This window comes from Carassius carassius, chromosome 33, assembly GCF_963082965.1.
Source record: "Carassius carassius chromosome 33, fCarCar2.1, whole genome shotgun sequence".
Classification (NCBI taxonomy): Eukaryota; Metazoa; Chordata; class Actinopteri; order Cypriniformes; family Cyprinidae; genus Carassius; species Carassius carassius.
Window position 1 is genome coordinate 1,583,106 of NC_081787.1, and position 12,383 is coordinate 1,595,488.

The 12,383-nt window shown below is 36.8% G+C and overlaps 1 protein-coding gene across 2 annotated transcripts in view; it reads left to right on the forward strand.

The window, feature by feature from the left end:
* Positions 1-11,161, forward strand: part of LOC132114181 (GDNF family receptor alpha-4-like) — a 49,839-nt gene extending 38,678 nt beyond the window's left edge. The window contains exons 2-8 of one of the 2 annotated variants that reach the window (XM_059522295.1): positions 959-1,234; positions 2,736-2,816; positions 4,263-4,608; positions 6,176-6,285; positions 6,921-7,055; positions 8,687-8,847; positions 10,902-11,161. In XM_059522295.1, the coding sequence (XP_059378278.1) occupies positions 959-1,234; positions 2,736-2,816; positions 4,263-4,608; positions 6,176-6,285; positions 6,921-7,055; positions 8,687-8,847; positions 10,902-11,042 (1,250 nt within the window). In that variant the 3' untranslated portion in view covers positions 11,043-11,161. The remainder of the gene's footprint in view (positions 1-958; positions 1,235-2,735; positions 2,817-4,262; positions 4,609-6,175; positions 6,286-6,920; positions 7,056-8,686; positions 8,848-10,901) is intronic. The other variant, XM_059522294.1, reaches the window with a different exon arrangement.
* Positions 11,162-12,383: the final 1,222 nt, after the last annotated feature.

Genomic DNA, 12,383 nt, shown 5'->3' on the forward strand with positions numbered 1-12,383 from the left:
AATGCCAAGGATTAGAAGCTGACGTCATTTACATTTACCAGTTAATGATAAATGAAATAAAAGCAAATGCTTATGCAATATATAATGTTTGCGACTGGCTTACAAATTTTTATATTTATTGTTAGTCAGCTGTTTTCCTAACTTTTTTGCTATAAAAATAATTACGCATCAAGTTGCATCAAATACATGTTCTTCACATTTAACCCTTGTGCTGTGCTAAAAGTCCAAGTCTAACCTTTTAAAAATCTCTCATTATGCTATATAATCACCAAATATTGGTTTCAATCTTTGTCAACTTGTTTTATTTCAAATACCACAGGTTTTGTATTTCTTTTTTAAATGGATTGATCATAGGCCTCATTTATTTGAACTTATTCACCTAAGTTTGCGAGGGTTAAAAGTGTTACCCGTGGATAATTTTGGCAATGTTTACTCAAAACCTGCTCAGAAAAACTCAGTGTTGCCAAGTCAGCGGCTTTCACCATCTTAATCTACGATTTGGAATTAATATAACATCATGAGAAATCTATAAGCTTTTAGGCCAGTCACTTTAGATGTAACAAAGGGGGGGAAAGGTGGAAATATAAACATTTTGGCACGGGGTTGTTATACCCTGTGTAAGCAAAGTCAGTTTAAAACCATAAATACAGTAAATCCAAAGAATTCAAGTACTGTAAATGCAATTTACATACAGTAGAGTGTATGTTGTAAAAACAACACACAATATGGTAACAGACACGAGTAATCAGTGAATAATTAGATGTGAATGGCAGATGTGGTTGTATCTAATGAAGTGCAGGTGTTTGAGGGTACCCTGTGAAACCTGATGGGTATTTAATAGCAGTATTGCATGGAAATGGAGACTATTGCTGTGTTGGGTGTTTGCTGCCTGAGTGATATCAATAAAACTCACCACACATCTGGCTTGAGCTTTGAATTCCTTCTTTATTGTCTTTAGCTCTGCAGGTTGTGCTTTCTGCGGGGAGAGACTGTCTCATAGCGGGAGACACCTGTTCCAGTGATGAGACGTGTAGCCCGCGTCTGCGGACCCTGCGTCAGTGTGTCGCCGGTAACGGCAGCATGAAACTCGGCCCCGGAGCCCGCAGTCAGTGTGCAAACGCCGTCTCTGCCCTTCTGTCCAGCCCTCTGCACGGCTGCCAATGCAGACGAGGCATGAAGAGAGAGAAGAACTGTCTCAGCATATACTGGAGTCTCCACCAGTCTGGCATCCACGGCGAGTAACAATATCATATTTTGTCTATATAGTAAATATATAGTGTATATAGACGTCTCTTATGCTTAAAAAGGCTGCATTTATTTGATCAGAAATACTGTAAAAACAGTAATATATTTTTTTAATTTAAAATTGCTATTTTCTATGTGAATATATTTTCAAATGTAATTTATTTCAATGCTGCTCCGCTGTATTTTCAGCATCATTCCTCCAGTCTTCAGTGTCACATGATCTTCAGAAATCATTCTAATGTGTTGATTTGCTGCTTAAGAAACATTTATTATTATTATTATTATTGTTATCAATGTTGAAAAGAGTGGAAACCGTGACAGGATTTTTTCAGGATTCTTTGATGCGTAGAAAGTTAGAAAGAACAGCATTTATTAATCTTTTGCTGTCACTACTGATCAATTTAATGCATCCTTGCAGAATAAAAGTATACATTTCTTATACAGTATATATAAAATAAAAAAACTTCCTTTTATTGAAACAAAGCTTTAAAAACAACAGTGTGGCCTATAGCCAGGCACAAAGCTGTAAAGCGTTAAATGTTCAAATCTCTTTCAAATTTAATCGAAGTTGATGTCCTAACCAACCACAGCGGGACATTTTGCCGGTTGCTTGGTTTTCTTGATGTGTTTCTTGCCACGTCGCGCTCGCTGGGAAATCTCACTGCTCTGTAGATGGAAAAATATAAGACCATTTCACACTGTTAAGAGTCCTTTATGAAATCAGACACCGGCAAAACATCTATAATGAAATAGTTGCTTCCAGAAAGTTTTAGCTTTGTACTTCTGAAAGGCTGTCAAAGCAGTGGTATAATGTAATTACATGTTATCTCGATTATGTAATCAGTTTCCAAAAATTAAGATTTTAAAATGCTCATAATCAGACTAAAAAATGCACAATTTCGAATTAACGTAACATAGATTCCCCCTTTTTTTGTTAACGCAAACCTAATATATTTATTTAAAATAAAATATTTCATTGTTTTTAAATTTTTTAATTTAATTTTACATTTTTATGGTTTAATTTTATAAGATTTTAATTCATGAAAAAAATGAACCCAATTCAATTCCTTAACAAAACCCCAGTTCGGGAAACTTTGTAATGTTTAATGCACTTCATGCTTAATAACAACAAATTGAATATATTTTCTTTCTCTTTACATTTTTTAAATAAGCATGGTACAAGATTATATTTTATTCAATGTGATAAATGAGTTTGGTCAAAAGTAATCAAAAAGTATTCCAATTATATATCCTAAAATGTGTTTTTTAATCAGTATTGGATTAAGATTTGTGATTATTTACTGTGTACGCATTTTACAGTTATATGTTTCTCACTTGAAAAGGACATCATAAAAAAATCAATTACGCCTGTTTTTGTGAAAAACACCTTCAGTATCACCCAATCCATGTGGTCCCTTAAAAAAATATCGTTCTGTATAAAACATTTCATACACGATGCATTTTCTGAAACGAGCTGTTTGTTCTCGCAGGGCTTAACCTGGTCGAGAACTATCCGTATGAAGCGATCGAGAAAGGATATGACTTTGTCCGTCTGGCCTCCATCACTGCAGGTAAGATGATTTGATTTAATTCATTATGGTGACCTACGACCTTTCAAATGATTGAAAAACAAAGACGCAGTCACATATGAAAATGCTTTTTAAAAAAGCATGTTGCCATAAATGTTAAGGAAGAAAATGCATGTAATTGCAACCAATGTGTCTTTATCTAGAGCCTCTTTGTATTGTGACTGACTAGAGCTCAGTGCTTAAAGATAGAATTAAAAAGCAGCGTTAGAATAAACACACACACATAGACACACACACACACACACACACACACACACACACAGGGACTCTTGTATACAGTGATCTTCACTTCAAATGTCATGTTGCTCTGACATCTCTGTCACCTCCTTTAGTTCTAACATTGTTTTTGTTCATCTGTCGCATGGAAATAAGTCATAGATTCTCAGTTTTTTGTTCAAGCTTTGCGTCTAGGCTGGATTTTTCATCAGCTCTGTAAAAATCAACAAAGCTTGAACGATTAATCACAATGAAATAGAGAGAGAGAGAGATTTTGAGTCTGAGTGAGCTGTTTTTTCATTTTCTTCAGCTTTTACTGACCTTAGACTTAGTTATTTACTGTGCTTTTGTATGACCATCATGATGTAGGCCGTTCGGTTTGATGATGTTGATCGGAAAGCTAAAATGATTTCTTTGAAAGATGTTTCCACAGCATTCCCTTTAATTTGTTCCATCTCATTTTCATTCCTGACTTTCTTTCACATCATGAGGCGTTTCCTTTGCTCGTCATGATTTGTGCCCTTGTGTTATCTGAACCTCGAGTCGGATCACAACATGTGCAAAGGTGACCAAATCATCCCACATCTGATCACACAGCAATCTTAAAAAAATAAAGATTGCAAGAGACAAAATAAGATCTTGTTGGAACAGGACAAGCATTAAATCCAATGCATTCAACATCAAGACATATCTAGACTAAATATTTAGAGAAAAAGTCTTAGCATTACAAGTACGAATATAAAATATGAGAATAAATGCATTGTATCCAAACACTGCTTTATATAAATATTAAAAGAAAAGCTTTAAATTGTTTGATGTACATTAATGACACACAGAAGCAGATAAATTAGACTGCTATCACTTTAAGACCAATGTTTATGTAATAAATAAATGACTGTGTTTAGGTGAAAACTCCACACGATGGCATTTTGACATAATTATGTGTGTATTTGACCATTCAAGCGAAATAAGAAGCAAAAGAAATCTGGGTCCGGTTGCTTAAAACTTTTAGACTAGCCTTAAAAGTTAATAATAATCTAATTTTTAAGAAAAATCAATCATTTTGACCCATAAAATGTATTGCTACAAATATACCCCAGCGACTTAAGACTGGTTTTGTGCTCCAGGGTCACATTTGCATATAGTGAAATAAAGGATGTAGCAATCACTTCAGTTAAGAATGGGTTTGAGAAACGTTTGAATTCTCCACAGATTCTGAGCTCGGCATGACCGCAGTGAACCGCTGCCTGGACGCAGCCAAAGCTTGCAACGTCGACGATGTGTGCCAGAAACTGCGCACCGAGTACGTGTCAACATGCATTAAATCCTCCACCAAGTCGGGTCTGTGTAACCGATCGAGGTGCAACAAGGCCTTGCGACGGTTCTTCGACCGTGTGCCTCCGGAGTACACCCACGAGCTGCTGTTCTGCCCTTGCAGCGACATGGCCTGCTCAGAGAGACGGCGACAGACCATCGTGCCCAGCTGCTCCTATGAGGGAGAAGATAAACCCAGCTGCCTTTCCCAGATGAGGATCTGTAAGGCCGACTATGTTTGCAGGTAAGCTTCTCGCCCAGCCACGTACTCTGTGGGCGACGGGAATAAACAACCTTGCATGCACTCTTTTCTCAGGGTAAAGAAAGCCTTGGCTTTTCTATAGCTGTCTGGAGAAAAGAGAGAATGCATGCATTACTTACCTTCACATGCCTCGTAATCCGTGTCTGTTTAAATCGGCATTGGACTGACAAATTGTAGCTGTGAGAGCCTGAGATGTTTGAGAAGCCAGACTGGTCTGGATTAAACCTCACCATTGTGCATGAAATATTGAGCAGTGCAGGTTAGATGAAGTCAGATTCAGACCTCACTTGATCATAACTAATATCCTGTACAGCACAGTCACATGCATTCCTGTTCACTCCATCGCTATAAATAACCAAGAGAAAACCATCTGTTGATGATTAATTAATTGGTGTTAAAGATGGGAACTATTTGCAACTGCTATGAAAAATAATATTTGCTTGTAAGGTAGCATGCTTTACTTCCAGTGGGTGATTAACGGAGTCGGATGCCTTAGCGAATGACGTCGAGAAAAGCAGCACGCTATGATTATGACTATTTATCAAAGATGTTGTCAGGATGTTGGCATTTAAAACAACACGGTCTATTCTGGGAGCATCACAGAAAATAGAGGAAAACAATGCTTACTGCTTAATGGATTTTGATTTAACAATCAAAATAATATGCTCTATAAATAAATAAAAAAATAAAGGGACTGCTTTTAAACTAAAAATGAGTATACATTTTTCCCTTGTTTAAAATGTTAACTCTTTCCCCATTTATGAGACAGTGCTTCCCACAATTGATGTAATTTTCCTGCTCTCCGTGTTTCAGGGTTGCCAGATCTGCCGAACAAAATCAGCCTAAAATTGATGCTCGAAACTATCCCAATCACTTTCTGGGGAGAAATGGCTATTAAAATCACACCTCTGTCGAAATCTCGTTCTGGGGAAGGAGTTTTTGCTTCATCCCGTGGATAAAAAATAACTAAAATAGTCAAATTTTGCAGGAAAAACACGGACTTGGCAGCTATTACAGGTCTTCTGAAATATGTCTGGATCTACAGACAGCGAAGAAGCATAAACTAAAGTTATTAAGTCAATGCATGTGTAAAATAATGTGATTATCAAACATTAAACAGCGTATAAATTAAAACTGTGATTATTAGTGAATGTGTTGATGAAAGCGATCTGCTTTGCTCATCGTTCTGAATCTGATATGGATGTAGCTTTTGACAAAAAAACACATTTTCCCACATGCAAAGAACATAATGCATGAAGCTCACATGTATTTAGAAGTAGCTGACAACTTAAAATAAATAAATAAACAAAAACCCTAATGGGGAAAGAGTTTGGTTTACTTATGTATGCATAACAATTTTGTTAGTGTTGAGATGCCATTTGATGTTCAATGTCATCTGAAATATATCGTGAAGCAAAACCAGTTGAGAAGCAGATTTAGACGTCGTTGTCTTCATGATCATGTCAGTACGGCCGACACTTATTAGGACGCTTCTGTCTGTTTGGCGGCGGTCCATGCATATACTGTATAAGCTGTGCTTCTTCTGCAGGTCCCGTTTGGCCCAGTTTCAGTACGACTGCCAGCCAGAAGAGCAGTCTGCCACCGGCTGCAAACAGGGAAACTACGCTGCATGTCTTATTGCTTACACTGGACTGATAGGTGAGTGGTTTAAAGCTGTTTTAGACAAATGTTCTGCAAACTGGAAAAGGATTTGCATGCATGATCGTGGCTGGCCATTAAAACAGGAGCGAGGCTTATGTAATTGTTTTGGAGAGGGATACCTTGGTTATTCTCTTGCTCAGAGAAACATGAGACTATAAAACTACCCAGGTTCTTTTAAAGTCATGGAGAGATTGAATTCACTTCCCAATAAAACAGATTGAAAGCAATATTTTTTATGAGGCTTTCTGTTGCATAGAGCCTTTTTGTTTGTTTAGTTCTGCTTCATGCTCATTTGCTATATATTGCGCAAACAGAATCCCCTTAAAACTAAAATTTCTATTCAACAGACATACTTCTGACAATTTAATTTTCCAAATAGACGTGTGCTTTATGTTTGGAATTAAGAATGCTCACCAACTCTGCCTTAATTTGATCTAAAACACAGAAAAAGCAGTAATATTATGAAATATTATTACTATTTAATATAACTGTTTTCTATTTTAATGTATTTTAAAGTGTAATTTATTCCTGTGATGCAGCGCTGTATTTCCAGCATCATTCCTCCAGTCTTCACTATCACATGATCTTCAGAAATCATTCTGATATTTGTCTAAATGTGTTTGGTATCGCAGGCAGTCCAATCACCCCAAACTATGTGGACAACTCCACATCCAGCGTGTCTCCCTGGTGCTCGTGTTCAGCCAGCGGGAATCTGAGAGATCAGTGCACTGAGTTCCTCAACTATTTCACCGACAACCTCTGTCTCAGTGAGTCCGAGCTCCTGTACTGTACATCATCTGAGTCTGAGTCTCCATTTATCATAGTCAAACGTTTCTAAAACCTTAAGTTCAGAAATGAATCTCAAACACTGTATGCATTCGAACATCACATGCGGATTTGCAATGAGAGGAAATGCATTTAAAGCATGCAGACGTTTTCTAGGCGATGCTGACATAAGCTGTACATAAACACCTTAATAGTTCTTTAAAGTAGAAGTTTGTATTAAAATCGCATGTCCTTCAGAGCAGCATGAAGCATCTTGTCTAGCTATTCACTGCACCATTAGTCATACAGGGTGTGTTCTCTGTTTTACTGTATGTCACATCAACCTAGCGTTCACAGAAGAACAAACAATCAGATGACAGAACATTTCAGAAATTACCTCATCTGTCTCTCATCGCTTGTGTCCTGGTTCTCCATTTAAGCAGAACCAGGGCATACTTTATGAAAAGCATTTGAAGAGTGTCACTTTTTTTAGGATTGTGTGCCTGTGGTTTGTTTTGGGATATATTCAGTAAGTTTTTTTTGTCCAGTGAGTTACAATTGGCCCTATTTAAAATTATTTCATTTTACCGTTTCAATGCCTACAAGTGACCACAAAGATATGCACAGCATTTGTTGAACTTATTTATTAACATAAATAAAGGGTAACAGGGTGGACATCATACCACTGAGCAACAATATATGTCAGCATATTGCTTAACACACAAGAAGCAGTTTGTCACAATTTACAATCATTGCAACAGATAAACGGTTCTGTAGTCTATAGGATAGAATTATTGCATTAAAGTAAGTCATTCGTATATACCTGTTATTATTGTAAAATCTCATGTGTTTTGCTCTCAGGATTTTTTGATAAATAGGAAGTTCAAAAGAACAATATTTATTAGAAAAAAAAAATAATGTATATATATGTAACATTTTAATGTTTTAAGTCACATTTTATGAATAAAAGTATTAAATACCTAAAAAAAAAAAAAAAAAAAAAGAAAAAAAAAAAATATATATATATATATATATATATACTACCATTTTACTTTTTCAATATTTTTATTGCATTTATTGTCATTTTTTTCAAATTTTATAAAATGTATTAACTATAATACAAACTACTTAGTATTTATAAATTGCAAAACAATCAATCTATCATTTAATAAAAAAAATTTAAATTAATAATTTTTTTTTAAAATTATTTAATCATTATTAATTTAATTAATAATTAATAATAATAAATAATAATGAAATAAAATAAATTAAAAATGTTTATAGTATCATTCCCAGTACCGTCATTTCCACCACTGATTGAAATATACGTTAAGATGGTGGGAAGTGATGTTTTTGTTTCATATATAACATCCTGTTCAAACAGAGATCTCTTACATGAAGTAACTCCTCAGACAGCCGAGTGGCATCTCTCGGAGAGAGCGATGTTTGGTCAAGCCACTCATCTGTGAGTTAATGAGAGGATGTGGAGAGGCAGGTGCAGAAGCACGGCCTGAGCCGAATACTGAGCGCCGCTTACACCAGAATTCAAATAAGCGTCTGATAACAGAAGCTTGCGAATGGAAATGATGTGTGTTTGTCTCAGCTGTGGAGGTCTTGTCTGTTGCATGAATAGAGAACGCTCTCCTGACGTTTGGGAATGGAATGGACTTCAGGCCCACTCCCACCCGACTGCCACGGTTCATCCCCGTGACGGACCGAGGGCCACGAAATACGACTGTGTTTGTCACAACGGAGACAGAACCAAGCGCTCTGAGCCCAGCCAAAGCCACACAGGTGAGGGTTCGAGATGGAGCCGTTCGCCAGGGCTGGACTGGGACAAAAAATCGGCCCGGGCATTTTTGCCCAGACCGGCCCACTATATGATCATAAACACCACCCATCTTTGCACGCCCTTAATTATATGCATACCCCTCCTATTTATTAAAACCACTAATGCCATGTAATGAGTGAGTATAGGAACGAGTGAGAGTTAACAGATGAAATAAGTCAAAATGTTATATTTATTAATACAGTTGAACTATACTCCACAGCGGTGAATCCTAAAACAAGCTATAAGCGGCTCTGGCATAGCAATACCAGTGTTTCTTACAGGATTTTTGTTAAAACTATGGTGGTGTGTCCTCGGTCCTTCTAGGGGGGTTGGGGGGCATGCCCCCCCGTGAGAAAATTTTGTGCATTTTAATGTTAAATTCATTAATCTGGTGCACTTTGAGAGTTCAAAATTAAAAGCTCCAACCCATATTCAGTGTGCAAATTAAACAAAGAAAAATTCAAACCTCTTTTAGTTACAGTGTCTATTTACATTACACCTATACATAATAATAGTTATAATATTAATCCGCTGACAGTAATAGCCATATTTTGTAAAACAAATGCACAAAAAAATAAAGATATATTTTGACACAGTTTACAGTGTCTGCTTTAAGGGCCTGGTTCTATTTTTTCACACTATTTATCTGCCCATTCCTTGCGTTTCTTCTCAGTCTTTTTTTACAGATACACACTGACACTGCTGCTGTTCGCTCACTCGTTTAAAGTTGTGATTGGGCCAGCCCAGTGTCAATCAAGAAAAGAGCCAATGGGCCGCTGATCTACGTGTTTCATGGGCTGGTCTGTCAGAAAAAAAAACTAACACTGACTTTGACCAATGCATTACACCGGCACAAACCCAGCTCCGCCAATTAAGCAAAACAAAACAAAACGAATGGGCCGCCGATGTACACATTTTATGGGCCGTTAAAAAAAAAAAAAAAGTATGAGTATGAGATATCGGCCCAAAAAGCATGTCGGCCCACCGGGCAAATGCCCGGTATGCCCAATGGCCAGTCCAGCCATGCCGTTCGCTGATGGGTTTATAACGGTCTTGGCTCCGAAGGAAACAGCTTTACACAATAAAGAGCCATTTCATCTGTGCTGCTGAGAGATCGGGCAGATTTCTTTAAAGCTGTATAAAATGGCAAATGGGGAGTGTCTTATGGAAAAACAAGAGCTGCATGATTAATAAAACTGAAATTGTGATTATTATCATTGAAGGTGGCAATTCAGTGGAATAATGATATGAGATGTGTTATTTCAGTGTTGGGGTAAAGAATTACAAGTTATGTAATCAGTAAGTAACTAGTAAGTATTTCATTACTTTTTTAAATACATGACACATGCAAGTTACTTTCCATTGATTCACTGACAGTTAAGTTAGGAGCGAGCTCGTTCTTTTCCTTTTGGTGTAAATGGGACTTTAAAATAAAACTTTTGAGATTTTTGTTACATTAAAAAAAAGTAACATAAAATAAAACAAAAGTAATGTAATGCATTACTTGTTATAAGAAGTAAGTAAAGTGATTAGTTGCATTTTTATGGGGTGATACAATATTTTAATGCATTACTTTTTTAAACTTTATTCTATATAAAATACTAACTGAATGTATTCACATTCTTAAAGCATTTCGGTTAGGTTTCTTTCTTTTTTTAATTATTTTGATATTTTGGTTATTCACAGGAATTGTGATATTTAAACTCATAATACTGAGAAAAAGGCAAAGTGGTGAGATATAATTTAGCAACTGTAAGCAATTAGTCTTGAGTAATTATATCTTAAAGTAAAAAAAAAAAAAGAATTGTGAGATATAAACTTGCAGTTTACTTTTTTTATTATTATTATTAATTGGCATCCATTGATACATCTAATAGATTAATTAAATATTGCCATTGCAATTTTTTTTAAATGTCCCTGTAAATCAATTCCAGAGGTTGAATATTGCCCTTCAATGGAAAATGTCTTGTGCACATGACCAAACAAACTGTTGATGCTTTCTCATCTCGTTCCTCAGGACTCAGTGAAGGTGAGGCTTTGGTCTGACTCGACCGCGTCCTTCGACACACAGCAGAACTCGGCTCGCGTGTTTGCCGTGGCGTCGCTTCCCGTCTGGATTTGTGTGTTTCTCAGCTCCTTGCTCAGCTGTGTTCAGTAACCATACTCAAGACATTCTGACCGGTCCGTGATTTCAGATAAACTGGACCCAATTCATCTCCAAAAGCTGGAGAAACTGTCCACACTGGCCTCTTTTCTCTAACATTGGAGTCATCGTGTCATCTCTGTTTCTGTGGAAGCACCAGTTAAACCTACAGAATCTGAATTTGCAAGGCACTTGCAAGGCCAGCGGGAAACCTACCTGTACATATGCACATAGCGTCACACAGAGTCAATATGAAACTGTGCTGTTCATTGAGAGTTTCAGTCTAAAATCATATTTTTCGTGGGGTGGGGAGCTGATTCAAAAGACTAAACGTTTCTAAAGCCCAAGTAACCTTCTAGCACTCCAAAATCAATTCCTGATTAAATGTGCAGAGACATTTTTCTTTTATAGTTCCTCATGCATCAGTTCAACCGTTTGGAGATCCCCTTGAGGAAACGATGATTTAATATCAGTCTGTGCAACTTGACTGAAGAGAAGACGAAGGCTATTTCTGATCAATAACAGAGGGGTAATGCTTTGGGTGGAAGTAAACAGTACTCTTCCCAAAGCTCATGATGTGCTATTGGGACATAAGCGATCTTAGAGACTCAACATGGTTGTGGCATGGCCACAGCTGATTTCCTGGCCCAGAACTGTGTCTTTATGTATAATACAATGTGTTCACGAGGAGTCCTGGTGTTTATGATCATGAATATGAGGGCTGGTGTTGTGGGAATGGGGTAAGGGAGGTGTTTCCCGCTCCAGACGCTGCTATGAAAGCCCTTGATATTTCTCAAGGAAGGCTGGGAATCTCATTATGGAGCATTCTTTGGTTCATCATATGGCACTAATAAAAGATGCTGGTTCATTTAAAGCCTGCTGCTGTTGTTTATGACTCAGAAACTTTAAACAAACTGGCACAAAGATGTGGAAAGGTTACTCAGGTGCAACTTTACATGGTGTGTGCTCTTGTCAAAAACATGCCTGGGGCCAAAAGTGTGGAGAAATGGTTTTCATAGAGAGAAGAGAAGCTATGGTCTGACGCAGAGATGGTTTATGGCCAGGTAAATCAAGTGAACTGTGGCACGGGGATTATTTGGATCTCAGGAAGGGAAGAACATTTTGTCAAAACCTGACCGTGCTAAAGCCATTAATTCTACAAAGATATATTTTGGAGAACTTTATTATTATTATTATAATTTTTTTGTATTGGTCTACAAAAAAGGTATTTACAAATCATGGTACTACCTTCATCTGATGTGATATTTGACTGAGGAATATACAAAATAATAAAACGTAGAAACAAATTAATAATTTAATTAAAATGTGTGATAATTAAATGCATTTATAAAATGT